The sequence below is a fragment of the Teleopsis dalmanni genome, chromosome 2 (assembly GCF_002237135.1).
Source record: "Teleopsis dalmanni isolate 2A chromosome 2, ASM223713v2, whole genome shotgun sequence".
NCBI classification, from domain to species: domain Eukaryota; kingdom Metazoa; phylum Arthropoda; class Insecta; order Diptera; family Diopsidae; genus Teleopsis; species Teleopsis dalmanni.
Genome location: NC_051847.1, coordinates 22,051,750 through 22,068,939, shown reverse-complemented (window position 1 = coordinate 22,068,939; position 17,190 = coordinate 22,051,750). Strand labels below are relative to the sequence as shown.

The following is a 17,190-nucleotide window of genomic DNA, read 5'->3' as shown; positions in this document are numbered from 1 at the left end:
TAACAAATAAAAATTTTTTTAATAAAATAATAATACTTTTTGTGTTGGAAAACAGTTATCTATTGCAAAACAGATATTCGATATGACTGGTGCCCTGGTCAGTTGTTTTTCCAATTGTACGCCTAGAAAGTTTGCCTGTACTTGTGTGGTTAAAGATGTCGCATCTGCAAAGTTTATTATGGAAAACAAACAACGCAGACAATGGCGATCCGCCTCCAAACCAAATTCGTCGATAATCTGAAAGGCAGAATTTATTATTTTGAGTTTAATGAGTCTCAGGTCTAGCTTAGATCTATTATTTTATATATAACTAAACCAATTGTCTAGCGATATCTAGCAATAATTTTTAATAATAATTTAAAGTTTAATACAAAATACAAACAAAATTATATTCCATTAATAGGTTAGTGTCTTGAACTGGTGCAGCCGCGATTTTTAAGAAACCAACTGTAAACAATCTGCGCATAACGGAACAGTGATTAACGGACTTTTACCCTGCGTGCGCATCATTATTAGAAACATAAGGTAATATATACATATATATCAAATATAATTTATATAAAATAAATTGCGCTTCTTTGAAAAATGCTTGATTTTTAAGAAATAAAACTTAAATCCGATTAACGAAATAATAACTTCAAATTCATTTATTTCATAATCTTATCCTCTTTCGGACAATAGTTTTTATTTAAAAATTAAAATTTATATATTCAGACAATTGCATATATAGAACGGACCATTGCTTCGAATGTGGATACAACACTGTGCTAATGCAATCCTATCCATATACAATACAATAAACACATCGGAGGAACTTCCTTTCTGCAAAATCCTATTATCTGGTAATACCGTGTAACGAATTATTACTCTTAATGACAAGAAAGTATAACAAAGATCGTATGTATACACTTTCTGATATAAATAGAGACAACTAGCTCATGCAGAAGGTGCCCCAGTTAATCATCTGCTACAATTATATTCGGAGAAAACTGATGAAGTCTATTACATTTGTTTTAATAAAGTTGCCAATTGGTAATTATATGCATATCCTTTCTTTACCTGGGTTCCCAAAAGACAGTAGGGAAACTGTTATAAGTCTGCACTCAACCGGCAATTTACGATTTTAGTCTATAAACATATAGTTTATTTATCCACATATTTGTTCGATTTTCTAAAATATATCCTATTAATTTTATTTTAGCAACACACACGCACATTTAGTTAAAATATACAAAAACGAAGACTATATTATGTTAAAAAACTTTGGTATTAAGAACCCTTGTGTGCCTGCAATTTTTGAAGCACTTTAGTCTGCAAATCATCGTTTTCAATATTATACATTAAATAGAAATTCTAGGCAGCATTTTATGCATTTTATACACTTTTTCTTTTAAATTTTATTATAAAAATATACATTTGAAAATATGAGTGCAAAAACCACGACACTAAATTTTCTTTGCAAACTGTAATGGCGTCGGCGAGTAATGGTTTTTCAAATTTTGCATGGGAGAGAGTGAGACAACTAATCAAACTTTTTTCGTATTCATTTCGTTAAAATTTGTTTCATTTGCAAAATGACGAGGCATGAAATAGAGCACACACTTGTACTGTGTTTGGAAACTATGTCATTATTACCTTTCCGCTCTTTTGGTAATAGTTTTTGCAAAAAATTTTTTGTAAGCATAAATACAATAAAAATTGAATAAAGTGGCAAATTGTTGTTAAAATCTGTTTAATATACAGTAATTTTAATCGAACTAGCGTTCAATATTTACTTTATAAAAAACTCTGTTAGTATGTTTAAGCTTTCATAAGCTAATTAGCCAGTAAAATATATTAAAAAGGATATTTAAATGCAATAAATTCCATATAATTAACTTAAGTTTCTAAAATATTATATACAAACTTTGTATGTAGAAGATTTTATAAGCAACATCGTCAGTGGAACAGAAGAAGAACATAATTTTTCTATAAAATGAATTTTTATATAAATTCATTCTATATAATAAAACCCTGCATGTATGTATAAGATTCAATAAGCAATTTACTTAGTGAAATGTGTTAAAATGGATATCTTTTGAATGCAATACAAGTTTATTCCATATAAATTTTACTTTATAAAATTTTTTATACAAGCTCTGTATGTAAAAGATTTCATAAGCAATATCGTCAGTGAAATATATTAAGAATATCATTTTTTCAATGTAATAAATTTTTTTTATAAATTCAATCTATATAATAAAATTTAATTTGTTTAATTTTATATAAAAACTCTGTATAAGAATTCATAAGCAATTTAGTCCATGAAATATATTAATTAAGACGAATATTCTTTTGAGTGCAACAAATTTTTATATAAACTCACTCTATATATTAAAATTTATTTTGTTTGATTTTATATATAAAATCTGTCTGTATACATAAGGTTTCATAAGCAATATAGTCCATCAAGGATATATATTAAGATATATAATTTTTTAATCATCAATAATTAATTATAAATTTAGTTTTTGCTGAACAAATATATTTTTAGTTTACTTTTAATTTTAGTTTCTTAATAAATTGATACAAAACAATTGATTACTAACAATTATTTCACAAACTGTGAAACAAAATTATAATAATCTTATAATAAAGTTTAATATACGGTTTATTAATCCATTTTCTTACAAATCTATGTTTCTAAAAGCACCATTGGTATCATTATATCAAGTTGTTAAAATATATTATTTAAGTTGTTTAAAGTTGTGCTTAATAAATTACTTGTAAAATAAAGCTTTTGCATTGACTATTAACTGTTAGTTTATATGATAAATAAATTTGTTACGGTTTTTATATTTTGTTGTTATTATTTTGTAGAAAGTCAACAAACAACTCTCAAATTCGTTATCTACTGTTATTAAGAACTTATATTTTAGTCAAATTCAAATATTAGTAGAAATGTTTGCACAGAAACCTTATTATAGATTCTATTTTAAGCTTGATAAAATAACTTCAAGCGAAAGATAACAATATATAAAATAAATAAATATGAATCAAATTCGAAATCTAGTTAAACATTTAGAAGTCTTATTAAATTATATTTCAACGAAAACAAGTGACAGGAACTGTGCTAAAAATGGTTTTTAAAGAAATACTACTACTTGTACATCGCATCAGAATAAAAACTAAATGTTCGAAAGTATCAATATCGAATTTCAAACATATTTGCTATTTATATATGTATAGAGAAGTGGGGACCCCACCTTCAGTGTGTTCGCCGTTAATTATTGATTAATTTCTAATACTAAACACAGCGATACACTACATAATAATAAATTATTTACATAGGACAAGAAAACTTTTTCATATATACAGAAATGTTTAATAAAAAAAATAGGATAAGCTTGAAGAAATTAACAGCTTTTTCATTTACATAGAAAACTACGGAAAGTTATTATTAAAAACAAAAACATATGTGGAACGTGGAATGTAGAATTCAGCTGGTATTTTTCTAAAGTTTTGATTAAACTTTTGGTTTTTCGATTTTTTAAGGCTAGCTTATTTTTTAAAGCCGCCATTTGTGAAAATTAACTTCTATTCTAAAATAAATCAAAATTAACAAGCAATAAATAATTTAATTATAAATTAAAAAGTAATAGATATTAATATAATTAAAGTTTGTATTACAAAGCACTTTCAACTTTCAATATTAAACAACCCCAAAAATGATCGATTTGACAACTAATAAAATAAAAACCTGTTGGTCGTAATTTTGCACTTGAATTTGAAAAAAAAAAAAAACAACAAAAATGTTTCATCATACCTGATTTATATTTTCGCTGGTTTCAGCAAAATTCTTCTTATTCAATTGTTTGACCAAAATACCAATCTGCGTCAGTGTTAACTTTAGATGGTCTAGGTTCATAGCTCTTCCATTAAATATTGAACGGCAGCAGCATACGATGTGGAAATCTTTTTCGAATTGTCTTCAACAGTTTCAATGAAACTGAATGAAGCTCTTCGAAAAGTGATGATCACACACACGACACGGCCGATAAAAAAATAATAAAATAAAAAATAAATCGCCAATAAAGTAAATAGGCGATGACGTTAAATAATTTCGTGACAAATAAGCTTTAGCTTTTGCACTAATTTTTTATTTTTATGCGTTTTTTCGTTGAATTTATACCAATTTGTCAAAGTTTGGCAATGTTCAAATCAAATTTTTATTCGCATTAATTGTAATTGATTAAACGATTCGTATATAATTCCCTCCTTTTTTGTTTTTTAATCATTTATTTTAAGTTTTTTGGAATATAGTTGCTTTTGGCCCCTTATATGAAGGGGCCAAATACATTTCGAAATGATGGATATGAACTCATAAATATATCAATTTTCTATTTGACTATAATATAAATTATATATTCGTTTTTAATGGTGTTCGTTTACTTATTAACACATTTCTTTATCTTCTCCGTTTCCTTGGCTTACACGTAATAATTTCAACAATTTTTTTTTTGTGTGGAAGAATTTAGTTTCGTTGCACGTTATCATAAAAATTTTAAAATTAACAAAAAATATATATTTCATATATTGTTATTAGCTTTTAAAACACGTGATCGTTCTTAGATATTTATATTTAATATAATTTAAATATTTATTTATATTATTTAAGCTAAACATACAACACATGAAAATAAGTCCCCCTCTAATCGTAAAGTAAAAAAAGAAACTTTGTTCGTCTTCACGAATTTCATCGTCATTTTTGACAGTTCGTGTTTAGCTATATAGCTTCCTTTTTGGCTTATGGTGTTACCATAAGGTAATGTTTTGACATCTCTTTTCTACTAAATGCTTTAAAGCTTTATAAAGTTTTCTTTTTATCTGACAGCAGCATAAAAACGTAATGAGCATATGTTGTAAATGTAAATTCTATATTCTGTTACGTCCGTAAAGTGCCGTAAATTCAAAAATCTTAGGTTTCTTTTAAAAATAAGTTCTCAAATAATTTAGTTAGTAAAGAAATTTTGAAAAGCAGTGAACTACAACAACAAAAATGTTTTTGTATTATTTTAATTATTTGAATTTTTGGCTGACTGACCATCTATTTCAAGTGTTGCAAAGTACCCGTCATCAGTGGTCTTTGGGATATTTTCTGTATATAATTATTCTTGAGTAATTTTTTGAATTATCCCTGCAAGTACCAGGGATTGAATTTGTTAGCTTTCATTAGCCAACTGACCCATAATTTAGTTAGTTAATTTAATGTTAATTAAGTTAGGGTCTCGTTGATAAAAAATAAAGATTTTCACGAATAAAGAAAGAATATAGTAATGTTTAGAATAGAAATATTATCACTGTTAACATCTAGCAATGTGTGATATGCATTAAATCCTTTAATTAGTCAAACAGGTGAAATTTTTTCATGAATATAAAAGAATACAGCTGCGACACAATATAAACATATATATTTCGTTACAGTTTTAAATTAATTACTTTATCATTTTGAACATGACCATTGGCCAATGCATTGAAAAAACTTGGTTTATACATGACACATTAAAAAACTCTGTATTTGTTATAATCTGGACAGTTTTTCCATCTTGCTTGAATTTATTTTATTTTGATTAGTCAAAATCCAAATTATGCACGATACTTAGTTACCGAGGAGCAGTGGCTATGGGATGTAAACTATTTCTGTAACCGCAAAAGTTATATATCACTGCTAGTGTCATAACATAGCACTTGCCAAGGAATTCTCTTACTAACTAACTTTTGTACGTCTCCGTGTTAATAAATTATTTAAGGTTTATTGCTAAATAACTTTTCAAATTTGTAATTTATACAATATGTAAAAAAATATTAGAACAAGTTATTCGGTTAGCATAGAATGCCTTCATAAAATTCCATCATTATTTTTATTATATGGATTTCTAAGTAAACTGTCTTTTGTGTAAAAAAAATGGTTATTAAGACACATTAAAATAAGTACAGGATTCAGAATAAAGTATTGTATTTTCAAAATTGGTTTGTTCTATATATTTGTAAATATTACATATTACATTCATTTGATGATTTCATGAAGAATATCGTCGTTAAATCATTCAAATTTCGAATATTACTTCCGATGGTAATAATATATCTATAATATAATTTTACATATAATAAATAATTAGCTATTGTTTCGTAACTCTGAAGCCCAATTATCAACATTTTTATGATTATTTAATCGATTAATTGCAATAATGCGTTATATTAACAAATAAAGGAATACATTCTGGTTAGTTAATAGTGTACTTTAAATGATCTTCGTAATAGTGCATAAAAATTAATTTGATTTCATCAGAAACCATCTCAAGTGAATCCAACATTTTTCTCATTTCAACATTGTCGCATTTATATACACCTATTGCAATCAAGTCCCACAAGTATGTCATGTTTGCCACATATTCAATTGAATTATATCGACATTGCTTAGCTACGCCAATTAAATAAAGTTTAAGCACATCAACTAGTTTAGGAAATTCTTCAGCGCCTAAATGATCGCCGCTGTTATCACCAATACCATCTAAAGAAACACAATGGAGAAAATGAATAAACACTTTAAAGTAAACTTAAAAATACCAATATAATTGAAGCAGCCGCTTACTATTGCATAAGCAAAAAATAATTTCATTTCGTGATAATCAATTAAAACATTGTCCAATTTTCGGAAAGTTTCAAAAAGTAAGTGCCTCGATGATCTGGAGTACATTACTTTCAACAGATTCTTAATAATATTGAACCATTCAAAACTTTGTTTAGAGCGGCATATACTACACTTGATGGCATTTTTAGAGTCCAGCTCATCAATAGAATCCCACCAATTAAGTGTATTTGAATTTGGCATTTTTGGTACGAATATCTTACGGCATTCAGTATTTTCACATCGATATTGATGAAAAGCTTCCTAAATTATAGAGAATTTATATAATTTTTTATAAAAATAAAAAATACTAAATAAAACAAACACGCTTACATAGTCTTTGTCAGGATTTTTAGTGTCACACTTTATGCATTTGCACTTAAATTTATATACGTCTTTCAAGTCTTCAGATCTATGTTTCTGTTTTGATTTCCGATAGTCCAGGGTATAACAATTAAAGATCTCTTTGTTTTTAGGAATGAAATTTGTAGCGTGTGTTTGGACATAACGTCCAGAAAACTTTGACTGGAACGATTGTATGCATGCGTGATTGCAAATACTTAAGTATGGAAGGTTCGCAGCAGCTGTTTCCTCATAACTACAAAACTTATGTAAAAATCCAAGTTTCAATCTATATGCTCCATTCCACATGTCATCGGATAATAGGGTAAACTCCATATTGTCGTTCTGATTAGTAGGCATAGCCACAATTGAACAAAATGTGTGACCATTCACAATTAATTGACCAATATGTCGTAATATAAGTGCACCTAAGATAAAAATTTATAAAAATTAATTTAAATACGCAGCAATAAATTACTTTATGTTACCAGTCACTAATTTCCAATCACTTAAACAAGCTGCAGTCTTTGAAAAATTATTGAAAAATTCTGTATATTCGTCGAGATAAGTCACAAGTAAATCAGCTACTAAAGCAAACCATACAATGTCACCTTTAGCCATTTCTCCTAAGTGGGTAATCATATTTAAACTTTGAACATATTCAATGTTTTTTAAGTTATTAGAATTCATTAGACTTTCCCATATTTCCTTTGCATTAGTACATTCCAAATTTCTTGCAAATTGAGGCAATCCCTCAAGCATAATACGCATAGCCAAATGTGCTATGCCAACATGACCAAATAGCTGCTTTTGATAACCTACGCACTCATAACTGTGTATGTTTTTATGAAGTTTTTTGCACTCTAAGGAACAATAAAAGACTTGCATATAACAGAAGCGACATGGAAATGGTATTATTAAGGTTGCTGCGCATTGCTGGCAAATTTTAAATCTATTTACGGGCAAAATCGACTGCGCACGTTCTACAAAAACTACTTCATTTTCACCAATGTCTTCTGAGGCAACCATATACCGTCCACGTTCGTCAAGTGAAGTTTTGCTATAAACATATTAAAATTTTGTTATTAATTAATATAAAACGAAATACAATATAACTAACATTTGTTGTGATTTCTTTTCTAATACAACTTCTTTGCACTGCTTCGATGATTCTTCTGTATTTTTATTTTTTAGTAATTCATTTAAACCATTCCGCAATTGTTTATATTTGTCCATGAAACTTTCATTTAGCTTCTTTTCACTTAATGCATCTAAATGCGTAGATAGTCGATCAACATCTTTTAATTTCCATGCACAATATGCTTGACGTGTTAATACCTTGTGTATGAGATGCGAAGGATAACCTTCCTCTAGCGCGCATTCACAATCATCGTATGCTTGCTGGTAATAACCTAGTTCCTGTAAAGCGGTTGCCCTATTAGCATGTGCTAAGGCAAGAGCTTCACTTTTCTCAGGAGCAGCGAAAATAGCTTTGGTATATAAATTAGTGGCAGCTACTACATTGCGTCTTTCATTGTTTGATGCAAAGAATCTATTCCCTATTTCTCTGTAGTGAACTGAGCTTTTAACAGCTGTATTTTGGTCTTCCTTCTCGTTAACACTTAATGAGCTCAACCAATCTTTCGATATATCTGTTTGTGATATTCTTTTCTCCTCCGGTAGATTATGTAAAATACTGATTGTTTCAAATTCATTTTCATATTTATCTAAAATAAGAAACGAAGCTTGACTCATAAACAACGACTGCATGTCCATTTTTAATATTTTTTATTCAACTGTTAATAATATTATTATTTTCATTAGAGCAAATCCAATCAAAGTCATAAATAAAAGATAACAGCTGACTTAAAAATTATCCGGACAGAGTTTATGCGGTTTAAGAAGAAAAGAGAGTACTTTTTGACAGAGTTGTATTAAAAAATCATATTATGAGCATTTTCATAGTACATTCACACTGTTTTATTGAGGCGGTTGTGTTCATTATAGCCATTAGTGACGATGATTCGTTATGCAAAAATCTTTCATATAAAGGTGCACCCACACCAAAGCGATCGAACGAATATTCGCAGGTAAGCGTATCTGTAAAAGTTCGTTCGTTCGCAAGTGTTTGTTTTGTTGTGTAAGCACCTCAAGGCGAAAATGCAACCCTTAAAAATAAATTTCCCGCAAGGGAAATTACCAAAATTTGAAATTTGTGTCATATGTTTTATATTTAAAATGTAAACAAACAGTTGAGCTGTAAAGAAAGGCACCAAGGTAGTAAGTATTTAATAAAATCTTTTTTTTTATTCATTGAATATATAATTGATATATAGAATGCATTGAAATGATTTTATATACTAATTATATATTTAATTTTTTTGTGTGATGTATTAAGTGAAATTTATAAAAGTTTATAAGAGTTCTGTCACCTGCATATATGAGCTCATTATTATGTGAACGGTTACTTATGTAGTGGTTTGTTATGTTGGGGTTTATTTCGAATTTAACACTCCGTATTGGTAATGGATAAGTTAATTTAACACTCCGTATTGGTAATGGATAAGTTTATTTATTTCTTATACTTAGTTATTATAAAATATTCTTAAAGTTAAGATTTATGTTTTTACGTCTTATTCACGTGCTGCTTTGTCTTTTTCCAAACTACTACTGGCGGGAACTGCGGCTATTGTTGTCTCCTTTGTGCCTTGTTGACAGTTCTTTTATTTATATTTTTTGGTGCTGCCACAGTACTCCCCCCTAAGTGATGGAGTCACTGAATTTGGTTGGAAAGCGAACGTTGCGTCCTGATTTTGTCAGGTTAGCTGTTGTATTTGGTCGCACAGATTGGTCGCCATTAACGTTGTTTGGAGTGTGGTATACCATTGATTTGTTGTGGATGTCAATGTCTGTATCGGGACATATGAAAGCAGCTTTAAGACGATCTATGCTAACTGTTTGTTCTTTGTTTTCGATCAGTATTCTAAACGTCTTGTCATTTCGCTCTAGTATTTGGTAAGGACCATCGTAAGGTTGCGTCAATGGTGGTTTTACCTTGTCATTTCGTATAAATACATGCGTGGCTGAGCTTAGATCCGGTTGGATGTGGTAGCCTCGGTCTATATGATGCGATACCAACGTTGCCTTGACGCTCTGCATTTGTTCTCTTAGCTTGGTTATGAAATCGTGTTGATTTATATTTCTGTGGCTAGGGTTGCTTACTATTTCGCCCGGTAAACGTAGAGTTTGGCCATATAGCATTTCAGCAGCAGAAGCTCCAATATCTGGTTTAAAAGTCGTGCGTAGACCTAACAATACTATTGGTAAAACTTCTGTCCAAGAAGTTGTTTGGTGGCACATTAAGGCTGCTTTTAATGTGCGGTGAAATCGTTCCACCATTCCGTTACTTTGAGGATGGTAACTCGTAGTTCGTAAGTGTTTGCAACCGATAACTTCAGCTAGTTGGTTGAACAATGAAGATTCAAATTGTCTTCCTTGGTCTGTTGTGATACGTAAGGGTACGCCAAAACGTGCGATCCATTGAGTAATCAGTGCGTTTGCGATGGTTTCCGCTGTTTGATCTGGGATCGGAATTGCTTCTGGCCATCGGCTGAAACGGTCGATGATGGTTAATATATATGTGCAGTTGTTTGATGGTGGTAGCGGGCCGACGATATCTATGTTTATATGTTCGAATCTGTGTTCAGCGAGTTCATATTGACAAATAGGTGAACGGTTGTGACGTTGCACTTTAGAACGTTGGCATGGGATACATTGTCGGGTCCAGTTTCTGATATCAGCATTTATAGAAGGCCAGAAAAATTTTTCAGCTATCATTTTTGTTGTGCCCCGAATGCTGGGATGAGACAACCCATGCGTAGCTTTAAAGATATGTAGCCGGTATTTCTCCGGAATGTAAGGACGAATTCGCCCAGTTGAAACTTCGCAATAAATTTTATCCGATATTGTTGGTAAAGATAAAAGTTTGATTTCGATGGAATTGTTGTTTTTGATATCTTGTAGTTGTGGGCAACATCGTTGTAATCCAATTATACAATCGTAGTCGATTTTTGGGATGCTAATACTATCTATCCGCGAGAGAAAATCTGCTGGGATGTTGTCTTTTCCGCTGACATGAACGATATTCGTTGTAAATTGACCTATATAATCAAGCTGACGGACTTGACGTGGTGAAGCCTTGTCGGACTTTTGCTGGAATGCGAACGTGAGTGGCTTGTGGTCAGTTATTAATACGAATTCACGACCTTCTAACATATGTCGAAAATGTTTTATGCCCTGATATGCGGCTAACAACTCACGATCGTATGTGCTGTATCGTTTTTGTGTATCTGTTAATCGTTTAGAGAAAAAACCGAGTGGTTGGAACGTGCTGTCTGTCACTTGATGAAGAACTGCGCCGAGAGCTTTATCCGAGGCGTCTACTTGTAATGCAAGCGTAGCAGTTTTTGACGGATGAACAAGTAGTGTCGAGTTTGTTAGTTCATCTTTACATTTTTGGAAGATTGTTTTGTTCACTTCGGTCCAGCATAACGGTGTGTTGTCGTTCTTCTTGTTTCCTTTTATCATTTGTTGAAGTGCAGTTTGAGAATCTACAGCGTTTGGTACGAACCTGCGATAAAAGTTAAGTAATGCTAGAAATCTTCTTAATTCTTTTGTTTTTGTTGGAAGCGGGTACTCGCTGATGCTCTTCACTCGATCTGGTAGAGGTTGAATGCCCTTTTCACTGATGAGATAACCAAGAAATTTTACTGTGTTTTGAGCAAAAACGCATTTTGATACGTTTATTATTAAACCATGTTTTCTGAATCGTTCGAATACTTGTTGCAAGTGTTGCCTGTGCTCTTCCTCGTTTGCTGATGCAATAATGACGTCGTCAATATAGGCAAAGGCGAATTCGAGATCTCGTAATACTTCGTGAATGAAGCGTTGAAATGTTTGACCTGCATTGCAAAGTCCGAATGTCATGTTAGTAAATTCAAATAATCCAAATGGAGTTATGATCGCCGTTTTTGGAATATCCCCCGGTTCAACTGGTATCTGGTGATATGCCTTAATCAGGTCGATGGTTGAAAAAACTTTTTGGTTATATAACATGTGTGCAAAATCATGTATGTGAGGAACTGGGTAACGATCTGGGATGGTGATTGCATTTAGGCGACGGTAATCTCCGCAAGGTCTCCAACTACCGTCTGGTTTTTTTACCATATGTAAGGGGCTAGCCCAATTGCTGCTTGATGGACGGCATATTCCGGCTGTGACTAAGTTTTGGAATTCTTCTTTTGCTGCTGCTAGCTTGTCTGGAGGTAACCTACGTGGTCTCTCACATATTGGTGGACCTTTTGTTAATATGTGGTGAGTGACTTTTGTCACCTGGCGATTTGTCGGTGTTGGTTTAGTGATGTCGATGTATTCTTTTAGTAGATCTGCAATTTTGCAAGATGTGTTCACAGTTGATATTTTTTGCGCATTTACCTTACGTTCACTTGCGGCTGAGAAAATCTTTGTTGATGTGTCGATTAATCGTTTCATTTTTATGTCTACTATTAATCCGAAATGATTTAAAAAATCTGCACCGATGATTGAAGTGTTTACATCTGCGATAATAAATGGCCATGTGAAATTTCTTCGTAAGCCAAGAGCTAGAGTTATCTCTATTTCTCCAAATGTTTTGATCATAGAACCATTTGCTGCGTAGAGTATTCTTTCGTTCTTATTGTTTGTATTTGAATTTTTTTGTTTGGCGGCAATAAGTGAAACATCTGCACCCGTGTCTATTAGGAATGATTTTTTTGTCTTATTGTCATAGACGAACAGTCTTGTAGATGTTTCGTTTACAACTTCCTCTGCCGCCGTAGACGAAGTCGGTTTTAGTTTTTTGTGCCATATGTGCATGGCTGCTTGCAATTTTTTGCATTTGCCCCATATGTTCTATGATACCAACAATTTGTACTGGTCTTTTCTTCACTATCATCATGACATTTCCGGTTTCTGGATGTTGAACGTGAACGTTGATTTGTTCTTGAGCGGTGTTCGGTTGATAATTTCGAGACCATTTTCGTCAGTCTGGTCACTTCTCGTTGAAGTTGTTCGATTTGTGCATCACGTTGAATATGAGCTGCTGCAGGGACGTTAGCTGCATTGACGTAAGTTCCTTGCATTGTTGAGTTTATACGGATTGTTTCGGTTATGTTGTCTGCCAATTCCGCCATCTTAGGTAGTTCCACTTGAATTGTGGCTAGACATGTCTGTACTTCTACAGGAAGACGTTGTAACCATAACCCTTTCAGTAATTGTTCGTCTTGTTTGCTTCCACTAATACGTTGCAATTCGTTTAAAAGATGGGATGGCTTTTTATCCCCAAGCTGTAAACCACTAACTAATTTTTGTATGCGTTTTTGTTCACTATCCGCAAAGTTTTTTATTATTGCTTGCTTGATAGCTTCGTACTTCTGAGTTGCTGGTGGATTCTGTATTGTGTTATAAATTTGTTCTAACAGCGATGCATCCAATGCTGCGATAACTGTGCCAAACTTTTGAGTATCGCCCTTTATGTTGTTGACTTGGAACCAGTAGTCCAACTGAATAAACCAAAGGTCAATGTTGTTTTTTATTAATGTTGGCATCGGCAGCTTTATTGCAGTGATTGTTGCGTTTTCATTGATTGGGTTAGTGTCTTCGGTTATCTTTTGCTCTTGAGTAGCCATTTTTTATATTCGGCGTCGGCTTGGTCACCAATGTAGTGGTTTGTTATGTTGGGTTTTATTTCGAATTTAACACTCCGTATTGGTAATGGATAAGTTAATTTAACACTCCGTATTGGTAATGGATAAGTTTATTTATTTCTTATACTTAGTTATTATAAAATATTCTTAAAGTTAAGATTTGTGTTTTTACGTTTTATTCACGTGCTGCTTTGTCTTTTTCCAAACTACTACTGGCGGGAACTGCGGCTATTGTTGTCTCCTTTGTGCCTTGTTGACAGTTCTTTTATTTATATTTTTTGGTGCTGCCACACTTATTAATATAAATGATCAAGTGCCTAAATGAGAGTGTGAATGTACTATTAATTATGATAAATGTGTCCTGTGATGGCATAATATAATGAAACGAGAATATTACTCGGTCATCGGCATAACAAAGTGCATCAAGGTGATCTCGCCAAATAGAACGTTACTAAAGCTTTATTTATGTGCTAAATAATATGTAGAGATATAAATATTTACTATTTAAGCAAATTCTGCTGAGAGCCCATTCCAGTAATCAAGGGAAAGTAAATTTTTTTTGTGGAACTATTTGTTGTGTAGGCTCTAGATTAATATGTAACAACATTTAATTATAAAAAATTTGCTTCGTAAAAAAATATGCAATGCATTTATTTGAATAGTACCACGCATTATGTTTTATATGCGCAACTATAGTTTGAATGATTAAATATCATTGTGCATTAAATACATTAAAGATGCTGGTGCTAAAATATAGAGTTGTTATACACACTAAAATTATTATTTATTATGATCTTTAAAAAAAACTTTTTGTTTTAAAATTAATAATGAACTTTGTTCGCAGATCGCTTGCAAATCAGTGCACAGGGGACGTACAGAATTTTAACAACCCTGTTTATTATCAATTGAAACAGCTGAGTTGTGACATCATAGTTTATTGTAAAATTGGCAGATGTAGATCAAAGTATTCTCGCCCACAAAATAGTATTGTAAACAAAAATCATATTTCAAACAACAAATTGAAACTATAAAAAGAGTAAAGATGGATTTAAAACAATTAGAGGCGGAGGCACGGCAAGGAGCTTTTAAAGATATAAAAAATATGTTGCAACGTTCAGGACAGTTGGAAAAAGTGGATCAATATTGTAATCGAGTTGCACGTAAAAAGGCTTCATTGGATGCGCTCCTGAAAACTGGTATGCAAAATCAATTAGATGGTGTACGTGTTGGTCTTAAACAGTTGGAAGCATGTTTACAAGATACACGTGAAGTTAGAAATCGAATGGAAGAGGTTGATAAATTATTGCAGCTCGTGCCGGATATATACGATGCGTTAGAAGTGGTGCGAGAAGAGAACACGAAACATTCACAATATGCAACTGCAATGGAAAATCTAAAGCACATATTTAATGTAGAAAGTAGTGTGCAAAAAACTATGACTTTGATAGAAGAAGACAAATTGTTAAATGCCCATCAATGTTTGGCTGACTTAGAAAATTCCAGAGATGATTTGCTCTATGAATTGCATAAACAACCAAAACAACATGCTTCCGATAAGATAACTTTAAAACGTCATTTTGAAAAAGTTGAGACGGTATCGCAAGCGCTTGAGAAGAAATTGCGTCTAATATTAAGCCGTACTTTAAATACCGTTCGGAAAGAACCAACAATTATTGTGACTGCTCTTCGAATAATCGAAAGAGAAGAGAAAAATGACCAATTTGCGTTACAACAACAAAAAGTAACAGGGTTTCTACCACCGGGAAGACCGAAAAATTGGCGTGCTCTTGCTATGAATGTCCTACAAGAGGCTGTCGTAACTCGTATTGAAGGCTCGAAACTGGAGGAACGTACAGATAATAAAATGTGGTTAGTGCGTGATTTGGAAATTTTGCGACAAATTATATTGGAAGATTTACGCGTTGTTAAATCGTTATGCGTACCATGCTTTCCACCACATTATAATATTTTTAATGAATATGTCAAAATGTATCATGAGGGACTCTCGGCTTATGTAAGGTTTTTTTTTGTGTGAAAGCGTTGTTATTATACTAAAATATTTATATTTCAGCTTGATAGCATTGCCAAATCAGGATTAGAAGGAAATGAATATGTTTCTATGCTTTCATGGGTAATGAATACTTATCCTGGTCCTGAACTAATGAGACATGCTGATTTGGACGTTGACGTGCAAAGGGTTATTGGACCTTTGTTACGTCCAGAGCATTTAAAATCATTAGAAGGTGAATATTTACGAAATATGCAGCGAAATTATCAAGATTGGATGACCAAAACAGCAGATACTGAAAAACAAGAATGGTTTTCTGAACAACCTCCTGATCAGGACGAACATTATTATCATACTTCAGCGCCAGTCATAATCTTTCAAATGATAGATCAACATTTGCAAGTGACTAATACCATACATGCAGAGCTCACTTTTAAAGCTCTTGTTATGAGCATACAACAAGTGGAAGTATTTGGGCAAAGTTATTTAAAAAATGTGATCGAGCTCAAGGAACATCATTTCCGCAATCGAGATCAAATAAAATACTTCACACATTATATCATTACAATTGTGAATAACAGTCAACAAATGGTAGAACTAGCACAGCAAATGAAGCAACTTTACTGGCCCAAATCACGTACTGAACATTATGAAGACTTTGAAAAATTACTCGCCATATTCCAACGTATACGCGCTCATGCTGCTAACTATCTTTTGGAAGAGGCGTTTCTTGATATGGAGGGTCATTTCAATGATCTTTTTACTGTGAAATGGCTTACTAGCAGTATATCAGTGGACACTATATGCGTAACACTCGATGACTATTTTCAAGTAAGATTAAATGAATAATTATTTATAAATATTTTTTTTATTAAAAATCATTTTTTTATAGGATTACAATCATTTACGCCCAACAAATTTTGAAATGGTGATAAATGAGGCACAAAAAAATTTAGCAAAACGTTATATAAAAGCCTTGCTCTCCAAACGAGTGTCCAAACCTAGGCCAGAGTGTGATCCAATTACACGTAAAATAAATCAAGAAGCTAAAAGATTTAAGCAATTTTTTGAAAAAATCGCTCCTAATATATCTATGGCAGATTCTCCATTAGATCTAATACAAACGCTATCGACATTACTGGTCTGCGATATTGAATTGTTAGTTTTAGATTTACACACAATCTTAGGTAACTATCCATCGTTGAGCGAAGATCAAATAGTACGTTTGTTCTACATAAGAAACGATGTAAAAGCCGCTGAAGTTCGTGGAAAAGTTCAAGATGCAATGAAATCTAAGAAAGCGATGGTAAGCATTGCCAAACAGGACTGCATATTTAAAGAAATAGTTTTCAGCGATAAATTATGGTAATAAGTAAATGTTTAATATATATAAATGTAAAATTTGTATTTCAAAGATTATTTGGAATTAT

The 17,190-nt window shown here is 31.9% G+C and overlaps 3 protein-coding genes across 8 annotated transcripts in view; 1 reads left to right on the top strand and 2 right to left on the bottom strand.

The window, feature by feature from the left end:
* The window catches only part of LOC119674671 (CCR4-NOT transcription complex subunit 1), an 18,538-nt gene extending 13,826 nt beyond the window's left edge, over positions 1–4,712 (bottom strand). For 4 of the 6 annotated variants that reach the window (XM_038085820.1, XM_038085821.1, XM_038085822.1 and 1 more), the window contains exons 1-2: positions 3,806–4,712; positions 37–237 (exon numbers count right to left, since the gene is read on the bottom strand). In XM_038085820.1, coding sequence (XP_037941748.1) covers positions 37–237; positions 3,806–3,907 — 303 coding nt within the window. In that variant the 5' untranslated portion in view covers positions 3,908–4,712. Of the gene's footprint in view, positions 1–36; positions 238–382; positions 488–737; positions 832–3,805 lie in introns of those variants that run through there. The other 2 variants (XM_038085825.1, XM_038085823.1) reach the window with 2 other exon arrangements.
* On the top strand, positions 439–17,190 carry LOC119674675 (exocyst complex component 3). The gene is made up of 4 exons (XM_038085827.1): positions 439–525; positions 14,597–15,766; positions 15,824–16,591; positions 16,653–17,190. The coding sequence occupies exons 2-4, from the start codon at positions 14,795–14,797 to the stop codon at positions 17,127–17,129; spliced, it is 2,217 nt and encodes a 738-aa protein (XP_037941755.1). The 5' UTR covers positions 439–525; positions 14,597–14,794; the 3' UTR covers positions 17,130–17,190.
* On the bottom strand, positions 6,166–8,834 carry LOC119674674 (SET and MYND domain-containing protein 4-like). Its single transcript, XM_038085826.1, has 5 exons — positions 8,130–8,834; positions 7,498–8,069; positions 7,001–7,437; positions 6,607–6,931; positions 6,166–6,550 (listed from the first exon to the last, which is right to left on the bottom strand). The coding sequence occupies exons 1-5, from the start codon at positions 8,783–8,785 to the stop codon at positions 6,264–6,266; spliced, it is 2,277 nt and encodes a 758-aa protein (XP_037941754.1). The 5' UTR covers positions 8,786–8,834; the 3' UTR covers positions 6,166–6,263.

Excerpts from the sequence above, each read along its gene's own strand:
- LOC119674674 (XM_038085826.1), bottom strand. The coding sequence starts at position 8,785 with ATGGACATGCAGTCGTTGTTTATGAGTCAAGCTTCGTTTCTTATTTTA. Across the intron at positions 8,070-8,129 it reads GAAAAGAAATCACAACAAAT|CAAAACTTCACTTGACGAAC; the intron begins GTTAGTTATATT and ends ATATGTTTATAG. Across the intron at positions 6,551-6,606 it reads CGGCTGCTTCAATTATATTG|ATGGTATTGGTGATAACAGC; the intron begins GTATTTTTAAGT and ends GTGTTTCTTTAG.
- LOC119674675 (XM_038085827.1), top strand. The coding sequence starts at position 14,795 with ATGGATTTAAAACAATTAGAGGCGGAGGCACGGCAAGGAGCTTTTAAA. Across the intron at positions 15,767-15,823 it reads ATGAGGGACTCTCGGCTTAT|CTTGATAGCATTGCCAAATC; the intron begins GTAAGGTTTTTT and ends TTTATATTTCAG. Across the intron at positions 16,592-16,652 it reads CACTCGATGACTATTTTCAA|GATTACAATCATTTACGCCC; the intron begins GTAAGATTAAAT and ends ATTTTTTTATAG.